Source organism: Serinus canaria, chromosome 4 (genome assembly GCF_022539315.1).
Source record: "Serinus canaria isolate serCan28SL12 chromosome 4, serCan2020, whole genome shotgun sequence".
NCBI lineage: Eukaryota > Metazoa > Chordata > Aves > Passeriformes > Fringillidae > Serinus > Serinus canaria.
The window spans coordinates 42321075-42347416 of record NC_066317.1 but is presented as its reverse complement, the minus strand read 5'-3'; the positions used below and the strand labels follow the sequence as shown (position 1 = coordinate 42347416).

The window sequence follows — 26342 nt, the reverse complement described above, 5'->3', positions numbered from 1 at the left end:
TTCTATTGCTAAACACTGTGAGACCTTTTTCTAGTGGTTTATGAACATTAATTGGTATTACTATAAATAAAAATACCTAAATAAAACAGATACTTGCAGAGAAAGATAAGTACAATCCAGTTCTTACTCTGAAGACTTTACAAAAATAAATATGCTTAAGAATCTGTATGTTTGAAATCTTGTATTTGAGGTTTTCTCAGAAGTCATGTTTAAAGCTCTTCATGTTGAGATAGTTGTGAAAGGGGTATTTTACAAGACCTGAAGGTATTCTTTGAACAGACTTGAAAAGAAAGGGTACTTGATAAATTACTCTTGAGTAGTAGTTTGTTGCTGCTGAAGGGGAATGTTTCACCCCCACCAGGTGTTTCTACCCCTCCCTTGTGCCAGCAGGATTAAGAACTGATCAGGTTGGAAACTAATGTGAAAAAAAGATTGATCCAGCTGACTACATAACCACAGAGATACTAATTAGAGCCTGACACGAAAGGATGTGCCTGGAGGTGGTGGAAAGGGTGGAACTTCCCCTTTTTCTATAGGCCAGATTGGCTAAATAGGACAGTCTTGGTATTGTGCTCCCAAGTGGAATCGTTACCCTTACTTTGCGGAAAAAAAAAAATTTATTTTCTCTTTCTGTGTGATGGTTTAAGTCACAGAAGGAACATGAAGGCATGAGTATGAACAATAAAGCATCATTGAAACTCTGATAATTCAGTAAAGAACTGCATTTTAATACTGTTTGCAATGTTCCTTATGATGAAGGATATTGTTATGTATGTGAAAACAGGCTGAACACTAAATAGTAACAAAATGGTTTGGTTTTTAGCTCCAAGAGATCTTCAGGAAAAAAAATGAGAAGAGAGAAAAAAGAGGAGATGAAGAAAAACGTGCAATGCTGGTAAGTAAAATCAGGAAAGTTGAGTCTGGTAGCTTGTTTGGGGTTTTTTTGATATAGTACAAAATTATGTGTGTATACATTTCACTGATCACTTTTTTTAAACACTAAATTCATATTGTTAGAAGAATAGGCATAACTTCACATGTAGAAAAAAGCAGTATTTAGCCTAAACTGCAGTTACTGGAAAAAAATAGTAAGTGCTTTATATGAAGGGAAAAATACTGTTTAAATACTGTAGTAGATGTTGTGACAGTAGAATTTATTCCATTTGGAGTTTAGAAATCCAGGGAAAAGTGAATAGTAATGAGCCAGTGTTACTGTCTCTAACAGTGAGAGAGCTCTGGGGAAGACCAATTTACACACTTGCTTTCAGAACTAACTAAAGCTGTTCATGTAGACCTTCTGATCCTGGTTGCTTGTTATCCACATAGTAGTTTTAAAATTATGTTACAACTGAACTTAGGTTTTATATTAAAATTTAAATTCTTACTAAATAATTCTTTTGACCAATGCAAAATATATTAATCTGAATAGATTTTTGTGGAATATTGGGTACTCACATGATGTCAAATTTGCATTTAATGCAAATAAATAAAAGGTAAGTCATAAATGAATGAGTCTGTGGTGGTTTGTCTGAGGGATAGCAGCAATAACAGGTGCTTCTTTTACTGTTGGAAAAGTAAATATCAGGGGCAAATCTCTGCCAAGCAGAGAGCAGGAAAAAAACAACTATGTTAATTTGCAATTTGCATATTTATGGAAAAATTCCTTATTATAAGAAACGTTTTGACGTATCAGCAGAGCTTCTCAGTGTCCATTATACTTTTGTCAACATCAATGCTCAGTCTCAGTTCTTTGTCCCTGAAACCACAGGAAGTATGATTTTCAAAATTATTTCTTTTTAAACCTTCCCTGAGAAAAAAAGGATTTTTTTTTTCTTCCCACCCAGACAGACCTATCCTGCTCAACTTTTCAAAACTATAGGTCTGTTGTTGAATCTCTCAGAGTCTGTTCATTTTGAACAAAGGAAACTTATACCTAAAGGAAGAGCTTTTGGAGAACATAAAGATAACAAAATGGCACATAAATCCTGAGGGTAATCTCTAAAAACCTGCACTTTTCTTTTGAAAATTTGAAGAGTAAGGCTGAAAATAAACCATTTTTTTCTTCATTTTGAAAACAAATAAACAAACAATAATAATAATATGTATAAAGTAAAGGTTTGCTTGTCTTAACCTATTTTGTTGTCTTTTTTTCCCTCTTCTTTTGTCTTCATTCTGACATGTGATACTTGGCTTGGCCCATTTTTGCTGTATGTCAGCGTCTTCAACTTTATGGATATCATACTCCTACTAACAGTGTATGTACTCTAATTATTTTCAATTGATGCAGTCTTCACCAGTGAGATGAAATAATGTGCTATAAGAAAATCTATTGTATTTATCTTTTTCATCAAGTAAATGATTTCTGCTTACCAGTAAAAATGTTAGGAATCTTGACTTGCATAAAAGATTGTTATGTGCATGCTGAACATGCAAGCCTATCAGGAGGAAAGGTTGCTCTCTATTTATACAAAATGGAGGAAACTATTTTTAAGGGAAAGTACAAAATACATTTCAATAAACTGTAGACATATTTTTAATTAATGTGTGAAATTAAGTCATCCTGCATGAGTCATTTGATCCATCTCTTTCTTTCCTTGTGTATAGTGTGAATAATTAGTCAATTGAATCCTTCACCTCTTTGTTACCCCCCAAAAAGAAACCTGAAGAGAGCGTTCCTATTTTTATGCTTCACCTACAGAACAAATACATTAGAACTTCCAGTGCTGAACTAGGAAAGGATTTTACAGAAAATATTCCCTGTGTTACTTAGGTGACAGTAAACCCCTTTACAACAATTCTTGAGGGCTGAAAAAGAGAAGCAGAAAGAGATCTTCTGAGGTTTTCAATGTCTTCATCATGACCTGATTAAATTCTGGATCATGGCAGAGTAAAACAGTTTTTTAAAAACTGATGGATTTTATGTTTAAATAGAGGAATTCATCCTGTTGTAGCATTATTGTGATATTCCAGGTGAGAGGATCGGATCCAGGAGAATAAGATGACTAGTGAAATTCCAATTTGAAAATTTGTTTCGTTATATAATTCACAGAAATGCACAGATTTATTTCTTGGGAACTTGGCACCTACAATTGGAGCAATATGCAGGAAGGAAGTCTGTTGAATTAAAATGTGCAGTTAACATGATGTGCATACTGCAAAGATGTGAGAAAAATGAAGCAGAATATGCAAAGCCTTATAATCCAATAGATTTCAGATCAGGCTTTACTGTAGCATAACTTGCTGGACAGTGATTGCCATATTCCCATGCTTTGTCCTGTTTCAAACTGAAACCAAACTAGTTAGGTTTTCTACTAATGTAATTTCCAGCTGCAGTAAGAACATCTCCCCTGGACTGCAGCCCTGTCCAAGTGCTTTATCAAGATAATGCCCAGGTGTTTTTTGCCTTCCAACTGTCTGAATGAAGATCTCCATGGAAAGGAGACCCAGGTGTATAGCAATTCAGTAAATCCCTCATCTCCAAAAATAGAAATTTTGGGGTTCTGTTTCTCCTGCTGAAACAAAAGGCATAGCAGCCTTTTGTTTCCCTTGATGTCCTCAGGAGTTGAAGATACCCAGTTTCCAAGAAGATGCAACCCTTAAATATCTGGGATAGTCCAACATGCTGCCTCCTGCATGAGGCCCTTCTCCTCAATTCGTCTGACAAATCGGTTCAATTTTTTAAAATGTGTTGAGGTCCATAGGCCATAAAAAGCATATGGTGATGTTTTAAATGAGTTCAATATTTCATTATTTTCATTTGTGTAGGTTAATTCTTTCAAGTCATGTTCTGGTGCATACTGCATTTGTGTCTGAGACTGCTTTGGCATGTACTGCATGAGTGCTTTCACTGGCCAAATGCCAACCAGAACATGATAACTGTCATGTGATGCATGTAATGGAAATGAAATGTGCACAGCCAGAAGTACTAATTCAATTGACTAAAGTAACTCCAGTAAGAGAACAAATGCAGAGAATAATTAAAATAGATAATTATAGAATTATATGCACAAAAGAATGTGGTGTTCATTCTCATGACAAGGTGACAAGGTAAGTTTGATCATCAGATGTGTATTGTGTTTTCCTGATAAGTATGTTACAGTTAAGTTGAACTTACTAGGTTTGGTTTTTTTGCCTTTTCTTTGTTGGTGCAATGATGTCATCATAAATATTCGATTAAGTTATTTAATCTAACTAGTTATATGGTGATATTTTTATTTTACCAATGAAAAATTAATTTTATAAGTATATGAATTAATATTTTCTGGAAAAACAGAATTGATAGAAAAAACACTGGCAAAATGCTGAGTTTAAATGGCTATTTTGATATGCACTTTTAGTAAATATTTTCACCTCTGCTTTCTTGAATTTATTTTGTTTGGGAAGATGAAGTCTGGTGATACTTCTGGTGCAGCCAAGAGCATTAGGGAAATAGCTGTAGTAGACCAGTGTTCCTTTCATTTACAAAGTGTCATGTAACTGGTAAAAATGTCACTGTTTAGAAGCAACAGAACCAAGCCCTGCTTTTGAAGATCAGTAAGAAAATATTTTAAAGTTTATAAATGGTTGTTCCATTGTTTTTTGTTTTTCAAACAATTGTGCTTCTTGAAACTGCAGGTTGTTAAAACAGAAGGAGAGGACCTTGTCCCCAGAAGCTATTGGGATACTTTGAGACGTAGCACAAGCCAAGCACTCTTTTCAGACCTTGCGGAGGTATAAAACAACCTCTCTGGTCTCTGCTCCATAAACAGACTGCTGTTTCATTTGTTCTGTTCTGATTGCTTTCTTACATTATGCACACTGTTTCTTCTTTTCCTTTTAATTCCTTTTTTGTTTTAATCCTCAGAGTTCTCAGATCAAATGTGTTTGGTTCTCAACAATGTGATAATTGAAGGTTGTCATTTCCAAGAAAAAGCAAAGTTACCTTTTGAAAGAGTTGGAAGATGAAGTCTTCTTCAGACTTCATCTTCCAACTCTTTCAAAAGGTAACTTTGCATTTTAGAAGCATTTTCTAGCACTAATAGTCATGGCAGTTCACAGTTGGAGAAGCAGTTCAGGAAACCTTTGTCATTTAGGCGTGGTCCAGTAAAATGACAACTTTACTGAGAGTAAAGCTTTTAAGCTTTTAATCTTTATGTTCTTAATGTGCTTTTTATGTATATCATCAGAATCAATCTTCACAAAAACTATAATGCAAACATTGTTTTAATTCTTAGAGAAAACCAGGAATGTTTTAAGGTATCCAAAACATTGGTCCATCTTTTGTAATATTACACAATCATTATGGAGGTCTAGAAGTACCACTGAGCTGTCAAATTAATTTCCCTAATGCTTTAAATTCTAATAATTCCTGTTTCATTATCTGCTTCTAGATAATTGAGTAAGATATTTATTTGTATTTATCATTTCAGAGGGTCAGAAGACTAGATAATTTATGCTTTTCTGTGCCCACACAGTGAGAGTAATGGCTCTGCTGGTAGTGGCATTAAGAACAGAGAGCAACTCCCCACTGACTCTGGTCTCAGAGTTCCATGTTTCCTAAGCAGGATCATAATGAGAAAAGAACAAGAAACCGAAACTGATCTCCAGAGTAAAACAGTCTTTTTCCTTGGATCAGAAGCAATGTGTGCTTCACATTGAAAGTAATTAGTGTTTTGTCCCTGCTGTTCCTCTGCAGAAGCTATTGAATAACCTGAGGACTCCAATGGACTTATTTCTAATTTCCAGGCTTAATTTACTCATAGTCCCTTTACATCAGTCTGCTGTTCATTAATTTTCATAGGGATTTTTCTTCTTTAGTGGTAATCTTCATACTCGTGATTGTGTTTATAAATGCAGTCATAGCACTCTGTTTAAATTTATTTGAATTTTAATTATGGACCAAACAAAATAAGGTATTTGGTTTTTCTCTTGAGGTAGAACCTACATTTCCTACATCAAATAAACCTTTTCTGTATTTCTCTCGGCTTGTGTTCATTTGCCCTTCAACAAAACAAAATGTAGTGCTACAGAATTGAGTTTTACAGCAATATTTATACCAATATCCAAAATAATAACATATACTTAGTTACAATAACATTTATAACAATATCCATAGTAATAACATATAGTTAGTAATCTTCAATGAAGCAGTAGACCGAGCCTATCTTCCCTTGCTTCTACGCTCATGAGCTTCTGAATTGTTAATCCAGTTCTGAATTGTTAATCCAATTTATTACACCAAATTTTAAAATCCAGAATGTCAGTGCTCTTGTCTAGTCAGATAAGGAGATATAGAGGGGAGAGAAGGCTTCTAAATTCACTGATTATTCAGGAAGCTTGGGGCATTGAGTTTTCTGAATGAAATGTCATCTTAATGTTCAGGTAGCTGGCATGAACTCAGTCCCAAGTAAAGATGGACTTAAGTTTGGTAATCTCTACACACATTTAATTTGAAGAGAGAGGGGTTTTTTAATATCTGATGCCTCAGACTAATATTTGTAACTATACTGTAAGTGAAGCTTAATAGCTGCTGTAATTAGTAGTGATATAAATTCTCTGTAAAGTGTATAAAAAGCCTGTCTGCTCACTTGTAAATCATTTTATGAAGAAAAATCATGTTCTGCATTTTCTCCACTGACAATTTTCCAGTTCTCACTGTAATTATCTTTATCTTGCTCGGTTTGGGCCAGCTGGCTTTCATCCATGTTCTTATCTCTCCCAGGTACTCTTGCATCTGAATAATATAGCTATTTGTAGTGAGAAAGTGGCATGAAACAAGGTGACACTGGGGTCTGTGTTGTTTCATGGGCTTTTGAGAAGGCTATATGTAAGTCTGAAAGGAGAGTAAATAAGGTTTGTTGCTATGGGAATCAAAAGGTCTCTTTGGAGAGTAAAGTTATTTATCACAACTGGTTTTCTCTAGGACAGTGTATAATACTGTTTCTGTACTTAGTAATTTAGCAATTCCACCATCCTGTTGGAATATTGCAGTTATGACCAAATTCAGTTTTGGGCTTTATTCTTAAATTACTAAGTGAAATTGGAAACCATTAAGTTAGTTATCACTGTTGGAAAAATCAGGAGTTTTCAGTAAAAAAGCTCTTATTAATCAAATCATAATATATTTAATGATTGGAATATGTTAGTAAAAGGGGAATCAATGCTTATAAGCATTACCTACTTTTAGTCAACCCTTCTTAATCAAGAACTTGCAACTAATTTTGCAGAATACAAAATAAATAGAGTTTATGCACTTCAGGCTAGAAAATGGAAAGAAAAACATATTGCCATTATGCAGAAGTCAATCAAGTGATTGAAACATTTGTCTTCAGTTTGTCTCTTTACCTGCATTTGTATTCTGGTTATTGTAAAGGTAAAGAGAAATGAGAAAGATTTTATTCTCATTTAAATGCCTGAAAAATATATTTGATCAAAATTGAGGCTAGTATTTGTATACATGGAAACAGGTGAGCCAATTTAATTTGCAGTGATCTAAAATAAATAAAAGTAATTTTACCATGAAAAATAAATAATAGCTTTAAACTATTAAAGCTTCTGGTTTTATTCTTTACCATATAAAAGAGAATTTATTTAATGCTATCAGTGCAGAAGGAGCACGGGAATAGTTTTCAGTTGTCTGCAGTTCTTCAGAAAAGCATATTGGGTTGAGTTTCTGCAGTGAGGTTTTTGTTTGGGGTTTTTTCATTTAGTGAGGCCAACCAAGTGGGAATTGTGAAAAGACTTACAGATTGTAGGTTTTTTTAAAGGTTCTTTAGATATGGGTGAATGCAACCTAAGTCTAAGGTTTTGAAATGTTTTTGCAAGATGAAAGGCTGTAATTTAACATTTGATATCTTTTGAGTGTACTTGAGGGAAATTGTTTGAATGTGCTCAGGGATTTAATTGCCTAAAAGACATAAGAAATCAGGGTATCTGCATTTCAGTATATTGTGTCCTGTAGTGGAGGATAACAATATTAAAAGACAAATAGTGATTACTTTTCTGAATTAGTTTGCTCACTTGAAGAGCAGAGCTGTCTTAATTGAAGGGCATGAAATATCTCTACCTCTATATACACTATGTCATCTTATTTCTCCCTGGAGAAGAATATGAGAATAAAGAGGAAGCTAGAGTACATGAAATGCAATCTTGAGAATCCTAAACTGATTATACTAAAGAACAGAAAAGTCTCTCTCATTCCTTTAGATTGGATGTTGAAAGGGATTTGTGTTGTTACTGCCTTGTGTTTTCCCTTGTTGTTGATACATAAATACTCTTAATGAGTACTGCACCTTATGTTTTTTTAGAAATCAGTTTGTAAATTTGAAAAGAATATAGCACATTTTAGAGAATGTAGATGATGCTTTTTCATGGTACATGGTTTATCATGATGTTGAACTTTTGCATATTGTTCAAAATTTTTTCCTGGTTTCTTCACTTAGAGTTTCTTTGTCTGTTACAAATTGATAGCCTCTTCAGTGAAGAAACAGAGTCAGACTTAAAGGACTCCTGAATGTGGCTTGCAGTTTTATACATGTAGATCTTGATAGAGCTGTATAAACAGTTTTCTGTGGGTAGATCCCACAGGTTTATAATGTGTTGTTGTGGTGATAAATTATTACTGTTACATCTCCCAAATATTTGCTAGGTTTCTGTACTATGCCTTGTTTTGTCCTGTAACACTAGAGTCCTAATGTAGGTGGCTTAGTCCTAATGGGTGGTAGCTTGCCTAGGAAGAGCAGAGACTGCTCTCCTGCTCTGTGCTTTTCATAAAGTCTTGTCTTTGTAAGAAAAATGAGAGCTTGGACAGGAGGTAATCCATAAGCAGGTGAAGTAAGGAGACTAAATACTTTACTTCTTAAATGTCTAATGTTGGCAGAAGCATGTTAATGCCAGGAGGACAGTGTCATGTTGGGCTACTGTGGCTTATTCAAGAGCCTTATATTACTGAATTATTCTTCAGCTCTTCAGTGTATCAAGAGCTTCTTTTTCAAAGAAGTAAAATCAGTGCATATATACAATAGTTATAGGGCAGTGAAGTAGTAAAAAGAGTGGAATATTGCAATCACTACACACAGATGACAGTTACTTCTGTTTGGATTCCTCTTTACAACTTTTGCTATTACAAATGGTCAAGATTAGTTGGCTTTCACTTCTAATTCTGGCTTTCAAAACCTTAGTTATTTATTAAGGAAAAACTATTAGTACATATTCAGAGATTCCAGTCCTGCACAGAGACCACGATCCAATACTTGAGGAACAGTCTTAAGAGAAGTAATCCAAATATTGCTTCATTATTTCAAAATATTTTCTAATTCTGGTGCTTTAAATGTGTTTGGGCAACAACATTTAAGACGTAGCTATCTGTAACTTACAGAAAAGAATCATGAAAAGAACACCTAACTGATGTGATTGTGGAACACAATCACCTACTTTTAAAATAGGGAATAAGAGTATATGAACTACTGTATTTTAATTTCTTTGTAGTTTCATAGTAGAAGGGAAGCAAGATTGTGTACAAAGGAAGTTACATTTTATGGTTTACTTTACCTGATGAGATTTTTTTTTCCTCACAAGTTTCTGGTTTTATTTTTCATACCTTTTCCCTCTTCATTGCAGCTTCCATTACATCATTCTGTTCGTTTAACTGCTTTCTACTAAATGCAATTAACAGCTGCTGCTATTTTGTTTGAAAATTGCATGGCAAAATTAATGTAATGAATTGCAATACTAAAATCTTCTTAAAGACTATATGAAGACTGTGAAATACAAACTCTTTTAATAGATAAGTCTATGATGATGATAGGCATTCTCAGATTATTCTTCTGTGTCTGATCCAATCATGGCCTTTAATTTTTTTTTATTCTAATATTAAAGCGTGCTGATGATATTACAAGTTCACTGTCAGATACTACACTGCTTGTACACTTTTTTGGCAAGAAAGGAAAAGCAGAACTGAACTTCGAAGATTTTTATAGGTGAGTCTCAACTTCATTAATTCCTTGCAAAAACTATTTGTATAGTTGTTCTAATTAATGTGTACTGTTTTACTATACATAGCTTATGCAGGTATGTTTGTATGGATTGTGTTCCTTTTGTGTGTGTTATATACACAAAGAGCAAAATAAAACAGTAAGTGGCCCAATAATAAAAACTATTCCTCCAATGCTGCTGCAAATTTTAGTTAGTTTGGGGTGGAAAGGTTATAGCCCAGCCCTGTCCTTGTTTAAGGACACAAACAGTAGAAATATAAAGTATGACACTTTCTTCATGTTTTGTTTGTGCTATAGATTTATGGATAACCTGCAAACTGAGGTTCTAGAGATAGAATTCCTTTCCTACTCTAATGGGATGAACACCATCAGTGAGGAAGACTTTGCTCATATTCTCTTGAGGTATACAAATGTGGAAAATACATCAAGTTACCTGGAAAACATGCGTGGCAGTATTCCTGAAGAAAAGGTAATTGCTTAGCAGTGGACCACAGCATGCAGTCCCAGTGTCATTAACATGAAAACATAGCTTTGTTGGACTGAATTACTTAACACCAGGATTTTATTTTGATCATAAACTGTATGCCTGGTTTTTCAGGTTATTTGCTGAATAAAACGTAGAAGAGTAAATAGCATAGAATTACATTGTCAAAAGTGTATCTTGAGAGAAATGTAGTAGCAACTATGCATCAGTGATAATCTACAGGATAATGTTAAAAGTAGCCCTCCAAACAAGAGATGTTTTGGATATACTTCTTCTGTTTGTGTTTACAGAAGAAGATCAGATTAATCTGTCCTAGAAATCTAACTCTTTCAATAGCTATATCTTTTAATAGCATTGACAGCAGAGCTTTTAAAGAAAAGTAATAAATCAGTTTGAACTGTTTGTTTACGTTCTGTTTTTATTTGAGGAATGACGTTTTAATTTCAGTCTTCACAGTAAGATCAGTCAACTGACCTGACACAAGCCCACTCCAAAAATCAATAGTTTTCTGTTCAGATATCTGGATTATCTGATTCTTCCTGTGCTTGTACAGCAGTTAGGGCCACTGAGTGTTAAATATAGCTGGGAAAGCAGAGCAGTCTCTTTTGACCAGACTAGGTGTCAGATGACGTGGTAAGATTGGGACCAGAGTTCCTGCTCAGTCACCCTTTCCAAGTCCCTGGTCTAGGCACTGAGGTGCTCAGATCAAACTGCTGGAAAAGGTCTGTGCAGCTTTCAATATTCAGAGCCAAGACAGTGCAACAGAACTGCTATAACTGCATGGTTCCAGATGGAAATCTAAGGGGAAAAAAAACCAAAAAACCACTCACTTTGGGTCTTGTATAAAAACAATAATGTAAGTATCACTTGGGAAACTGAAAAATAATGACAGTTGTAGTTATAGAGAAATACTTTGAATGTCAAAGGTGAAGTAAATATACAGACACTTTCTTTTGAACACAAGGTAGTAGTCTTTGAAGTTCATATCTAAGTCTTCCAATGTCATAGCAAGTATTCCACTGTAGTTTCCTCTTCTTGGTCTCTGGTGAGACCAACAGTTAAGGAAAACCTCCATGTAGCTTTGTCACTCAGTTACAAATTTGCTTTTATGCTGTGATCTGGCACTGGACGGGTGCCATATATTTGGGGATTTGAGGTATGTCATATGCTATACCTCCATTGAGGGAAACAAGACATCCCTGTTTTTCATAACTTTGTATCATTGGCTTGGTAAATGCTGTCACTACATCTCTTATGCTGGCCACAGGCTTTTAAGAATAGGACTTTGACTCTTACTGCCATGGAGGTGGTGTTCATATGTTGTTCAAATGTTGTCACATTTTTTTTGCTCTTGTCATAACACTATAATTTGAAAATTTTAGAATTTGCTCTTTATTTCATGACAGAGGTATGCTGCAATACTAATACTAACCAGAGGGTTCCATTCAGAAGGAAAGTTAGTTGAGTGTATAAAGTAATATGCCTGTATTTTCACAGTTGGCAATGTTAACCTTGCATGGTGCTGTACAAAGATGCCCCTAAAGCAGCATGATGATCTTTTTCTCATATTTTAATCATGTTAAAATGTTCAGCTGGCATGCTGCCTGCTCACAGGATGTCTTCCTCCTTTTACTAACTAGATGCCAAGTAGTGATTCATGTAAGCTGGCATCATGAAGTACTACAGATATCAGCTCCTGAAGAAAGTCTGTGCATTTTTAGCAGCATTGGTACATTAATCTGAGTTTTCTTTGGTGTAGTAAAATAAAATCTGTCTGTCTAAATGAAGAAGTTAACTTCCTTTTTTGTCATGGTTTAATCTCAGCCATTGACCAATCCCCATGCAGCCATTTGCTCACTCCCCCACCAGTAGGGTCAGAGAGAGAATTGGAAGGGTAAAAGCCAGAAAACTTGAGGGATGAGAAGGAGCAGTTTATTAGGAAAAGCAAAAGTCATGCACACAAACAAGATTTTTGCAGTAGCCTGACCTATTACACTTATTTTTTGCATTCAGAATTTTTACAGACAAATTGGTGCACATTAAGGACCTGTGAACCTAAAAATGTCAACTCAAGACTTGGGTGGATGTTCTCTATGATTGCTGTTTTGCCATGGCACCTGAGGCTTCTGGCTGAGAAATGAAGTTTCACTGATCTAGGAATTTCACAAATGCATGGCAGAGTTATTCCAGTCCCACAGAGCTTTCAATCTAAGCACAGTGCAAGAACTAGAACTTGGACACATAAACTAATAGTGTCAAATGTCATGAAACAAAAAGACAGTATTGATAATATTAAATTCAGTTTTTAATATAAAAATTTAAATAAGGTGGTAGTTCTATGTGTATATGAGGGTTTCCTCTAATTGTGAAGGATCTGCTTGTTGAAAAGAGCAACTCATGATGGGGATGGGCCAAGGTCTCCAAAGAGTTTATAAATCTTAGCTAGTGGTTAGGTAGGATCACTTAAGCAGGGGTTTACATCTCAAGTGTGTGGAGACCTATTAAATTATTCTATTATAACAATATTATGCTGCTCTCCACATTTTCCACAGTCCTTGCAGTTTACTATGGGTTAGCATCCAACCTCTGCCACCTTCTGACACAAACCTACATTTGCATGTTTCCTGTGTTCCACCATACTATAAAGAATGTGTATATGTTTGAGCAGAGATATAGATCAATAGTTTGAACATAAAGGCTCACAGGTCTACTATTGCCTTCAAGTATATTTTCAGAGACAAGTACTTAAATAGGATATAAGAATAAAAGCAAATGGAAAAATAGCCAGGAATGATAGTTAAAGGCATCCAGGGTGATCAAGGTTTGACACAGAATGCCATTCCATGTTCAGAATGGCTGAGACCAGGGGGAATTTGGTATAGGCAATGGTCCTGGTTTAATTCAAAGTCTCATTTTCAGGTCTCTTTCAGAATTAATTTAGAGATAGTTTATCAGATGTTTGGATCTCTAAATAAGATGAGAAAAGAGCAGAACAAATATTACAAGGAATGAACATAAAACTCTTCTAACAAGAACACTTTCAGTGAAACTTTTACAGAATATAGTCTAAAGTCTGGTCAAAATGCAATTGATATTTTAAAAACTGGAAAAATCCTGCAGTACTTGCAAACCCTCAGATGAAGAGACTTGGGTGTCTAAATCTGGATGTATGAAAATTCCACCCTCAAGTACTGGCTTAAGGTAGATCATAACATATATTTATTAATCCATTCAGTGTATTTATATGAGCACATACACTCACACATATATAATAGTGGTTTTCAGTAGTAAACATACTCCAATGTTCATCCAAACCTAGATCTTTTATTCTAGTATTGACTGTCATATTGTAATAATCCTGGAATTCTTAAAAATTGCCCTCAGCAATGGAACAGTATTTTTGACTGCTCTGGTGTGAATTGCTGCCATGTTGCAGTCACAGAGAGGAAAGACATACTGCATTCCTCAAGAAACTCCAGTTCTCTACTTTATTGGCTTTTTCTAAAAATCCCTTTATTTTAAATGGGTGTGATATCTGTTGTTAAATGAAGTTGACATATATAATTTCAAGGTCTGTTTATTCAGTTGTTATTACTACTAATTCTTACAGTGCATATTGTTCTCCTGGTTTTTAGGGTATCACATTTGAAGAATTTAGATCATTTTTTCAATTCTTGAATAATCTAGAAGACTTCACAATTGCAATGCAAATGTATAATTTTGCAAGTCGTTCCATAGGTCAAGGTAAGTATCTGTATTTTTATAAAAATCCATTGATACCCATATTAACATTGAAAAAAATGCTTTTTTTTTTTAAATTATTATTTCCTAGTTTGTTGTTTTAATGTTTCCAGTAAAAGGCTAAAAATGCTAGGACTCTAACTTTGAGAGGAAAAGGCTTGGTCATATCGTACGAGATATCATGTAAAGTCAAATAAGTGGTGGACGAGCTGAATGCAGAATAGCTGTCCATCAAATCCTACAATACAAGAGTTAATCTGATCTCTCACTTGAAGACACCAGTGAGAGATCAGATTAAAGTAAACATAAGCATTTCTTTACACAGTGAGCATCTGAAATTTGGCCTTCTACAAAGGCTGTAGAAGAAAACACTGTCAGAAGGTCCAAAGAGAGATCAGAGAGATTTTTATCAAATCAGCAAGTGGGTACTTAAAGAACCAGGCATGTGTGTACCTGCTAAAATCCTTAATAAAACAGTTGTGATGCCTGGGAAACACAAGGTGAGCAATATGCAAAGTGGTCAGACTTGTGTGCTCTCCTCAAGTAGCCTCTTTGTGGGTCTGACCCCGTTAACACCAGTGTGGTCCTAACTCATGTGGCCTTACCAAGGAATTGTATCATTTTCTCTGTGCTCTGTTTCTTGGGTTCTGTTTTGTGTCAAGTAAGTAAATGCCATATATGTAACAGGTTTAATTATAATATGATTTTCTAATTTTCTTATTGCACATGGTACAGTATATGGACTGTTACCTTTTTTGTAAAATAATTGGCACCAATTAAGCAGTGTCATTTTATATCAGTTAAGAACTACTTGGTTTAGAACTGTGAAATTCAGTTCTCATTTTCACTTTTTCATAGTTTTGAGTATTTAAATGTGAAAACACAAGTTAAAAGTTTATTTATATTTCATAACATGCTGTTCACAAAGTACCCTTAAATTCACCTTTAAAATTTTGTTCCTGGTGTTCTCTTTATGCAGATGAATTCAAGCGTGCTGTGTATGTAGCCACAGGTGTGAAGCTCTCACCACATTTGGTGAACACAGTGTTCAAGATTTTTGATGTCGACAGAGACGACCAGTTGAGTTATAAAGAATTTATTGGCATTATGAAGGACAGACTCAATCGAGGGTTTAGGGTAAGGATTCTAATTTTTATAGTTACCTCAGTGGACTTTGCTACTTACCACTACTTTAGCATCTGTAGCACCTGCAGATTTCAAACCAGCAGTGCATATGTTTAAAGACATACATTTATGACAGATATTTTAAGACATACATTTATACATTTATAGAAATACTGAAGCAATCTGTAAGATAAAATTCTTCTTAAATTCTTCTTTGGTGTTTTTTATTAGAAAGCAATATTTAGAGAACATGATGTGCCTTCATAATATGCAAACCAAATAGGAGATGCGAAATCCCCTGTATTCTGTCATTTTTTTCTGTATTGTGTGATTAATAGATTAGCATTGAGAATTTTAACAATGGCAGCAATTACGTCTGTATTGCATGCAGAGAAAAGAGAATTTGTCTCTCTCAAGCTCAAGAAGTTTAGCTAAAGGTCAACTCTTCTAAAACATTATATAAAATACCAAGTGCTCATAATGACTGTAGCTTTAGAAAGTAGCTTTAATTTTCAAATAAAAATTAGTGAAGTGGCGCTGAACAATGCTGTGTTCTAGTTCAGAGCTGATTTTAATAATTAAACCCTGAATCTAATATTCAATTATAATAAGCTAGAGGACAGGAAATTACTTGCAGTCATTTTTTTTCTTCTTATGACAGGTGTTAACATTTTAAACTAAATGTAAAGTGGTGTTCAAACTAACAACCTTATTACTTTATTGCTTAGACATAAACCTTAAATTGTATTATGATTCCTAAAGTCACATTTCAATATGTTATTTCTGTAATTTTAGTTAATTTTAGTTAGCTTCCTAAATGTAATTTTAGAACTTCCTGTGGTGTTGAGTCTAATAGTTTACTTGTTATTTCTGTAATATTGTGATCAAACATAAAATGTGGATAACAACCCGTGTATTTGTAACAAACTAATTTCCTTGTTGGTCTTCAATTACTTTTATTATGGTGTGGCAATGACGATTGTTTCACAATTGTTTCAAGCTGTTCAGCTATATGTTTTAATTGTTCACTAATCGTAAATGTGCAGTGTATGTTAATTTAACCAGCAAACAGCCTGCTTACTAAAAGTAATTCTTGTATTTATTACATGTTGCTATTTCACAAAAAGCATGACAGAAATCACATATAATTTTAAGAATCTATATCATCATAAGCACTATTCAGTCTTATGTATGTATCTTGCTTTTCCCTGAACCACTATAAAATATTCCAGTGGACTGTAAAAGAACTACAAAGAATAGCCAATAATTCAGAATAACACAGTCTTTCATAAATTATCATTCTAATTTAAGTTAAATATTAGACATCTGCTGGATTGGGAGACAAATGTGATTTGGTCCTTTAATTTAGTTAAATTCATTCCCTTCACTAATCAGTAATATTCCAAGACCATTACAGTAGTAAACTGAAGAATTACAATTTCCAGTAAGTTTTCATAAGTGTCACACAAACCAATTTCTTCCAAGAGTGGATAATAATACAAATTCTGCAAAAATTTGCCTCATAAAAAAAAATTCTGCAAAAATTTTGCCTTTATAAACACCCCCCACCCACTGCAGTCTTGGTTTACAATAAAAAGTAGAAAATGCCTAAGAACCTTTTTCCCAGAACAAATTGGTGGAAAGTGTCATTAATGGCTTCCTATTGTTTGTGTGTACAAAGTTGCAGAGTATTTAATGTGTCCAAAACAAGTAAAACTTTGCCCTCTTGCTCCTACAATGTGGAGGGCTCAAATGTTGTCTTGTGCTCAATCAAAACTAACAAATTACTAACATTTTCCTTATCAATAAATGTGTTTTGAATCCATATGAAAATTCGGTCAGTTTCATTATACAGATAAAAAACAGTAAGAGCTTCAGCTTATTCAGTGTTTTGTAGCAACATAGAAATCTTGGCCATGAGAAATCTGAGCCTCTTTATGAAGCACGAATGCCTGATTTTAAGTATTCTACAATTAATGTCTGCTAATTAATGTAGTGTCTGATTATCTCTCTAAAAAATCCCAAAATAACAGTTTCAGTTAGGTCTGTGATTTGAAGTACAATTTTACAATTAACATCTCGTACTTAGCAATTCTACATTTTAGAAGTTGTTTCACTAATTATGTTTGCCCAGAATCTTGAGGCTATTACAGGATTTGGTACTGGGACCATGTATTTTAGGAAAGGCCATTTTGTGGTTATATAGTCAGACTAAAGTGAACCTATTTAAGAGCAAAGAGTCACCCAAGTCCAATGAAAATGCAGTTCTGAAACGTCATTCAATATGTAGCAGGTTTGTCCTATTTAAAAGCTTAAAAACTTCAGGAGGGTCAGGTACTACCTCTTATAGGGACACAGTAAATGTTCATTTTAAAACAAACTTCAGATACGATTTTGGAAAAGTAAATGTCCTAAAGACTTTGCCAAATGAAATTTGTCTTTTTCTGCAATTTTGTAGCACAACCTGAAACCTTGTTTTTTAGTAGTTTGATGCAAACTAATATGTTAAGCTGCCATCAAGTGGTCAGTCAGAGTATTGCCATAAACTTATTAAAAATGGTCTAACATGAAAAGCTTTTTTTTTTTGCTTACTGTTTAGTTAAAAATAATTATTTCCCTTTCTTTTTCAAATTTAAAAATATGTAGGAAGATTCCCTTTCCTTTAAAAATTCCATTTTTAAACCGGGAGACTTGGAAATCAATGACTAAATGATAAACATTTTGCATAACACATACTGTACTGTATCTCCTAGCTACTTGTCAATTAAAGCCATTTTTTTGTATTTTCATGATACCGTTGTCTTATGCTTACCCCTGGCTGCCTTCACGTGTTGTCTGCATCTGCACACTTCTCCATCTTCTGCTCCACAGGGCTACAAACCTATACAGAGGTATACTACTTTCAAATCCTGCGTGAGGAAGGAGCTCTATAGCAGATAAATGACGGTATGTGTTAGCCACCAGTCTGAGTGTGCTGGCATGCCTGCAGGAATGGCTGAATGTTGAACTGTCACTGCTTTGTTTCCTGTTCCAAAACTCAGGAATGGGTTATATGGCTGAAAGCAATGTAGTAGCTCGAGGCATCATGTTGTGTTTTTGACTGAAGCAATAGAATTTTATCCTGGAGTTGGTAATGACTGACTCACACTGTCACTGTTCTGTGAGCCAGCTGTGGTTTTGTATGTGTTTGAAATTAAGAAAAGTATTTTTTCTTAGTTTCTGTTGCTGTCTTCTGTCTGTCCCATTACCTCTTTTTAAGGAATTTCTCTGGTACCTATGGCTAATAAGTATTTACCAAGGAAGATTGTAGAGGCAGATTTTTCTGACTTTTAGTGACTTGATTCTACTTTGATTTATACTGCTACATTCTTGAAAGCTATCATGTATTTTTGCCTCAATTAATGCTGTACCAGCAATTTTGAAAAATCAGCATTGTGTCCACACATAATCACCATGGCCCTTTTCACATATCCTCTACATGAAAGTCCATTTGTGCAGTTCAATTGTGTACTGCAGATTTCAGTGTCAAAACTGGGGTGTGCAGATGCTGTAGCCGTGTTGTGAAACTGTTTGTCACACGGGACACAGACACTGCACTAGTAGACATTTCTCCTCTTCCATAAAGGAAGAGTTTGTACCTTTGCAATTTAAGGGGTTTTCCTGTTTCCATGTAAAGACTTTGCAGGAGTTGCTCTGAGGGCTGTTGGCTCCTAGATGGTTTTTCACAGAGGAGAGAAGCAAAGAGATATACACCATGACAAGTAAGGCCCCATGGCCAGTGGTCTGCTCTGAGTGACCCTGGGAGGAGTCCAGCACATCTCATCCTCCTGAGCCAGGAGGGTTTGACTGTCATTCCCCTGCTGGCTTCAATTCTGAGGCACAATATTACACTGAGGCTTTTTGTTCAATACTATACCCTCATACTGAAGCATTGTACTACTATGTGAGGGACAGAAGAGGAAATTTGATGTTAACAGAGCATCTAGTTTCCCCACATTACTAATGGGAAATGTAAATGACTAATAAAGTAGTTTAAACTTTTTTAAATTTAATATTTCAGTAATCCAAGTCACTAGTCACATGAGAGGAAGCCATGGCTTTAGTTTAATCTTATGTAAGTTTATATATTTGGAACTTTTGACTTTCAAAGATTTCTTTCTTCTTTTCCCATGTATTTTTAAAAACAGTTATTAGGAGTACTTTGTCTTTTTGTCAAAACCCATATTGTAGTTTCATGTTAAGTATTATTTGAACTGTAAACTTTTCAAGATGTGGAACAGCTCTTACAGGAAATTGGCAAAATGCTACACAGTCATGATGCTTCCTTAATAATTTCAGTGAAGGGTTTGTGACAATGTGGAAGAAAATGCAGTGACACAAAGGAATCCACTATCTAATCAATAAACCTAATAAAATTATTTTGGTGACAGAAAGAGAGACTGGTAAAAGTATCAAGTATACATACATCAACACCTTGTTAAATCTAAATTCAGGCACTAAATTAATTACTTCATATGCTGAGATGGGGAAAAATGTGCTGTGGAGATTTATAAAGGGAGATGTTAATTCTGTAAAAAGTCATTCTCAAAAAAAAAAATTTAATGATAGTACATCTACACTACCCATTTGGAGACAGAAGAAATCAGGTTAGTTTTCAGAGCATGGAGTTGCCTACAGTCAACCTCACTGAGTTAATGCAGAAGCCTCTAGTTATTTACCTTGCTCTTCTTCTACCTGGAGCTCCTGGATGTAACAAAAATTCTCATTGTATCCAAGCTTGCTTGAGTAGTAGGTCTGTATCAAATACCTGTTGCCTGTGCACTGAAGAATACAATGTAAGCCTTGTATATATATAAAATTCTCTTTTCCCTGCTGACACATAAGTTTGCTACTGCTCTTCACTTGAGCAACTGCTTCTTGTCTCTTACCACGAGTCAGAATCACAGAATTGTTAAGGTCAGAAAAGACCTCTGAGACCAAGCCCAGGCATTACAGTGATGTAACCAGCTGTTGGCTCTTAAGAGTTCCTTTTTGTGCAAAACATTGCATAACTCATAATATTTCTTCAGATTTTTTGTAAACTTCTACTAATGGAAATGGAACCTTTAGCCGAGGCATGTGAAGTGATTTGGCAAAAATACTGTGAGTAGAATAGAGATAGTTCTGTCATACATTGTGGAGTGAAAGTGGATTTTGCAGAATTCTAAAAATTATTTTCCATTTAGTTTATAAATTTAAAAGATAATAAAAATGGAATCACCGGAGATTTGAAATTGAGCAATTTCAGTAGGTAATTAAATTTCAGTCTGATGTCCAAAGAAGCACATAAACGTACATAAAATACAAAAATCAGCTGCAACTGCATCCCACAGTTAGGTGCAGTACAACTACTATTAATTTTACTTTTTTTCCAAATATAAATGTACAGTTCCTTGTGCTTTGAAACACTGTGCTTTGCTAAGGTAAATGTAGAACTCTGGTGAAGGAGATTAGGATACTTGGCAGGCTTACCATAGATTGTACCCCACTGTGAATGTGCACTCTGACAAGCAATAAACAGCACATTGTGCTGTACATCACATATCTCTGAAATGCACCAATGCCATTACTCCACAGTGTAAAGAATGTTGTACCCTTCTAACAAATACTGCAGATTTCTCCTTGGGGAGCATCTGTACAAGCTGTGCATGGTGCCTGCAGGGCACACAGCCTGACTCGGCATTGCAGGGACTCCTTTGCATGCACTGCAGGGAGAGCTGAAAAAACTCCTTTGTAGAGACCTGCCTGACAGAGCACAGAGGAGAGCTCTGCTTTCAATGTCTTGTGGAAGGATTATCTAGGAAAGTTCTGACAAAGCCCTTTCAAAGTTAATTTCCAAAAAGGGATGCTAGAGACCAACTTATGAAGGGATTCAAGTCCATCTAAAGTACTGTTTGCTTAACTATTCATATGCTCAGAAACTGTAATAGAGACTTAGGCCATAACTGTGACTTTATTGACTATTGAAGTAATGAAAGTACAATTATTACATCACAAATGTAAATCTAGAAGTTCATTTCTATGTACTAGTAATTTTCTGAGAATCTTAAGATTTTTTTAAATTGAAATAATTGATTTCTAGATGTTCTGAATATTGTGGGTTTTCAAAGTTTCTGATTACAAGCTTTTAGGAGGTGATGGTTAAAAGCTGAAAATAGTACCTTGAGACTGAGTGAGGAAGGAAATTTATTTTGAAAAAGACATTAAAAACTGAAGCATGGATTCAGAACCTCATTTCTAGCCATTTCAACTATAAATTGCTTTCTTCTGTAAACACTTCATCCTGTCAAGTGAAATTAAATTTTTCATGTAGCTAATCTTTTAAAGCTTTTTATTTCTATACTTTCCTTGTACACAGCAATTGAATAGATCTAGTGTAAAAGACAGCTTTAAAAAAATGAAAGAGGCTGTTGCTTACTGTTTGAAGAGACTTTTGCTTACGTCTTCTCTAAAGCAGAGAGGTGAGAAGTGTGTGATTAGGCACACCTTCCTGACTCATCTTATAAAAGTAATTGGAAATTGCAGCACTTGGGCTTTTTATCCTAACCTGACAAGAAGCTTAAAAATGTACCTGGATACAGTGGGAGGAGAATGTTCCAGTGAAACACGAAAGGACTGCAGAACATGTGGACAAGCTGTTCTTTCTGGCATTTGGTACACTGAGAGTAGATACAACAACAGTGCATACATTAGAAATAAGTAGATGAACAGTCAGTGTATTTCAGCATTTCTTTTAATGACTTTCATGAACTTGTTTCATAAAATAAAAAATAAATGCATATCTTAAAGTACAGGTTATTAAAATGAATATGCTTTTGTTAAATAATGCACTACAATTTGCAAGTTATGTGTTTTTTCATGAGATTGACTATAAATATCAGCTAAATGATGCATTCATGTAAGTATGGTTTCTAATATTTCATTTAATGTCATCATATACTACTGTGGATTAAATTGTGTGCTGAATATCTACAACTTCTTTATAAACTTTTGTGCTTTTTAACTAAACAAGATGAGGAATAAGAATAAACAGATGTAGACTTCAGTGTCCAATGGTGGATTTTAATGTACTGCAGTGTGGCAATTTCTTTAACATCTTCACTCAGTTCAACCAAAACAAGGTATTGGACAGTCTCACCATGTGTCCAGGTTTTAGCTAAGAATGAGTTAATTTTCTTCCCTAGTATCTGCTACAGTGCTTTGTTTTAAATACAGGATGAGAATACTGTTGATGACACCCTGATGTCCTGGTTGCTATGAGCAGTGGTTACACAGAGTCAAGGACTTCTCAGCTCCTCACCCCACCTCACCTGCAAGGAGGCTGGGTGTGCACAAGGAGTTGGGAGGGGACACAGCCAGAAAAACTGACCCCAACTGACCCCACAGACCATGTGGCTTATGCCCAGCATATAAACTAGGAGAAAAGTGGTTTGTTACCCCAATTGCTCTAATTCTTAGTATCTCTCCATCTGTGTTTTACACTTACTGTGAAAATAGACTTGTGGAGTTAGGAACAGTGGAAGAAATAATGAGATCCAGTGATAAATACAGAGAGCATAAAGCACAGAACAGTGAATCTCCCAGACCAGCCCTTGGCCAGTTTTCCTCTCCATTCAATGGATAACTATTCATGTTGCAGAACCTTAATTTAGGAGTAAGTTAATCTAATATTAGAAGCTTTCATGTCATCTGCCCATATGGTATTTAGCTTTCAGTGCCTCAGTTTAATGAACATCAGGAATTTTCTGTGCTTTTTGTTTGGTGTCATAGGTGAACTTTTTAGTACAGTGTCAATACAAAGAAGCAAGGAATGAAACTAGAGAGGGAGCTGGGCATACCTGAATAAAGAGAAACTATTTTCTTGCATCTTTTAATATAAATAGGCTATTTGTTGAATGCTAATTGTGTGCTGTGAGGTGAGGATGCCTTGAATACTTAACCTATGTATGGATTTATAACTCTCATTTTACAGACATAAATTTAATCTCTCACTATTTTAATATTAAAACATCTACCTAGCATGTATCAGTCTGAATAAAATTTAAGGTAGAATTAATGAATTTAGTGAATGGTATCCTTTTTCCAATTGTATGTTTTTCACTTTTCACAGGAGACTCCGAAGTATGGTTGGAAGGATTATTACTCTTGTGTGATGACTGTAACCAGTGAGCATCTCAGAGATCTGTGGAAGCAATTTCGGAGACGAGATATGCTGAGATAAAGGAAGAAAGCAGGATTATCTGCACTGGCTAAAATTATTTATTCCCATGAATTCTTAATGAAGAACAAACTAACCCAGGTGAATGGTGAATCTTCCAGCTGCAGTAGAAAACACAGAACTTCTTTTCCACTTAGTGTAGTGAACATCAACTCTTAAAACTGCTTTTCAGTATGTATTTTACTTAATTGATAACTAACTATGCCATGTGAGTGGGAGAAGCCTTCTTTTGTAAGAACATCTTTTGAATATTATTTTTTATTATTTTGAGATAAATTTGTGATTTAAAAGGAAGGAAAAATAAGTCTTACACCTGGGCAGGGAAGATGTTTGGCAGTGAAGAGAAACTGCCTGCATCAGCTTAGACTGTGAATTCACTTTCAGATGAGCACTATTAAAAGTTTGTGCTAAACTGAAAATGAGACTACATTAAGTAGCATAACAATTACACATGAGTTGAATGGACAAATTAAAGTCTTAGATGCTGTTATTTTACAAGGAGTAAAGCTGTCACGGTTATAATGTGAATGATAGGTATTTACCTAGGAAAAGTACTGTATGAACTACAATGTTCAGATTCTCCAAGTCTTATAATTTTGTTTATGAATTTATCCTTTAAAAAATAGTACAGATTTTAAGATGTCTTACAAGCAGTGTGTCAAAGACAAGTCAAAATGTTCAAATTCATGTAGCACACACTTTGTAATATTTATTATAAATTTTATTGCCATACACTGGTATGTTTCTGGTAGCGTCCAAATTTTGTGTTTCTTGTGAATAGTGCACTTTTATATGAAGTGGCACTGAATAGAAATTATAGTTGTCTAATTTGCTACTCTGGAATGCTGTATCTGAAAACTAGATAAATAGCTTGTGTTTGTGTCAAACAAAAAAAAAAAACAAAACATGAATGCATGCACAGTACAGAGCTACACTAAGTAATATTTGAATATTACTTGTTTGCTATTCAGCAGCAGCATATTTCCTTACTCCCTATTAACATTATTGTTAGGTAGTAGGAATTAAATCAACACAAACAAGAACAAATATTTTTTACACCCTTCTTGAAAAGATTTACTGGATATTGAATAAATCTGTATCTGTTTAGGAAAAGACTGTGCCATTAAATAATTCCAGCTGAATACGCACACAGTTGAACTAATGTCAATAAATTGTCATCAGAAGCAGAAATATTTGGTAATCAGACAATCAAAACAGAACTAAAATAATGCTTTTACATATCTTACTACTCCGAATAATGAAATAAAACTTTATACAATTTTATTCAGTGCACATGTTGCTCAATTACCATCTTAAATGCCATGTGAATAGATGTATGGTGTCTGTGTAACAGTGCACCTAAGTTTTGAAATGCTTAATTTATAGAAACATATATTTCTGGTAGAAAAACCAAAACAAAATGAGAAGGAATCCTTTTTTAAGAAATTCCACACTGAGAATTGTAGTAAAAAAAAATGTGCTAAGTGTGGCTTTAATCTGAAAAAAAAATGCAAAACCCAGGCCAGTTCAGAAAACTATCAAAGGATGTTAATACTTCAGTTAATATTTCATGATAAATAAATTCAAAATATCCACCTTGGTGTCCTTAAACTATTGACAGCAAGAAATAAATCCAGTAAATTGAGATAAAGGTTCTTGAATTGACACAGCAGAACAGAGGTAAGCTGCAGTCCCTGTGTGATCATTTAGGGAAGCAGCTGTATTCCATGTATTGTCTCGGTACGCAGAAATGTCTCACTGCTTCTTGTCAGCATATGCAAAACCCAGTTTGCTACTTCAGTGGCGAAGGACAAAGAAGAGAGAAGAAAACATTGGGAGTCACTAAAGGGGTTCCCATCTTTCCTTTTCATTCATGACTGCTACTCACAGTGACCTCCCCTTGGAGGAAGCAGCTGTACCATCATCATTTTGCTGCTCCACTGCCCTTGGCAATAGTGCACTTTGCTTTTATGGCTGGCTTGAAGCAATTTTTGCATTTTTCTATATATTTCTTATCTATAGTTACTTAATATTAAATAGAATGTGAAAGTGTCAGATTAGTTTTTAAGACTATTTTTTCTTCATGTTTAATAAAATTATTTAATATAAATATGAATATATACGTATAATATTCTTGTTTATTTCAAAATAAATGCACTTGAAACTAATTTTCTTTGCAGTGTGTATAATTCAAATTCTTTTGTCATAATAATCTGGGGTTTTTTTGGTAACATGAATGTGTAAGGACTTTGAATTAGAGCATCTTGCCATGACAAAAAAATAGACTTGTTTTCTTCTTTTAGTCATCTCTTTAGATAGCTTCGCTTTTCAGCCACAGAATTCTGCATAGAAGACCTGAAAATGCAAGGACAGGTGAAAGCAAGTAATGGCAGTATGGCATGTGCCATCTGCTGTAGAGGCACCCCTCGGATAAGCAACAGTCACTGGGCTCAATAAAATCTTATTAAAAATCTGCAGAATTCCTGGCAGCACAGAAGGTATGCATGTGTGAAAAGTTGTGTAAATTAAGGCTTTGTTTAAAAGCAGCTTTTGTTCTCCTCTGTAAGTTGATAAAACTGTAATAATGCAAGTAAATATTCAGAGGATGCTTAGGAACTGGCCACAGATGCCAGACCAGCTCAGATAAAATGAGAACTAGCAACCTCAGCTTTGGTAGCCTTGTGGTACTACCCAGCTCTTTCCTGATCTGTGGTGAACCCCTAGCTCCTGGCAGAATATCCTACAGTGTGGGCTGCTGCCTGAT

General features: G+C 34.8%; 1 protein-coding gene across 6 annotated transcripts in view; it reads left to right on the top strand.

Annotated features, from left to right (window-relative positions):
* The window catches only part of MICU3 (mitochondrial calcium uptake family member 3), a 51982-nt gene extending 26236 nt beyond the window's left edge, over nt 1-25746 (top strand). Inside the window, exons 7-15 of one of the 6 annotated variants that reach the window (XM_050973918.1) lie at nt 824-895; nt 2217-2255; nt 4615-4710; nt 9856-9956; nt 10269-10440; nt 14091-14199; nt 15176-15333; nt 18193-18267; nt 23471-25746. In XM_050973918.1, the coding sequence (XP_050829875.1) occupies nt 824-895; nt 2217-2255; nt 4615-4710; nt 9856-9956; nt 10269-10440; nt 14091-14199; nt 15176-15333; nt 18193-18261 (816 nt within the window). In that variant the 3' untranslated portion in view covers nt 18262-18267; nt 23471-25746. The remainder of the gene's footprint in view (nt 1-823; nt 896-2216; nt 2256-4614; nt 4711-9855; nt 9957-10268; nt 10441-14090; nt 14200-15175; nt 15334-18192; nt 18268-23470) is intronic. The other 5 variants (XM_050973919.1, XM_030239103.2, XM_050973917.1 and 2 more) reach the window with 5 other exon arrangements.
* Nucleotides 25747-26342: the final 596 nt, after the last annotated feature.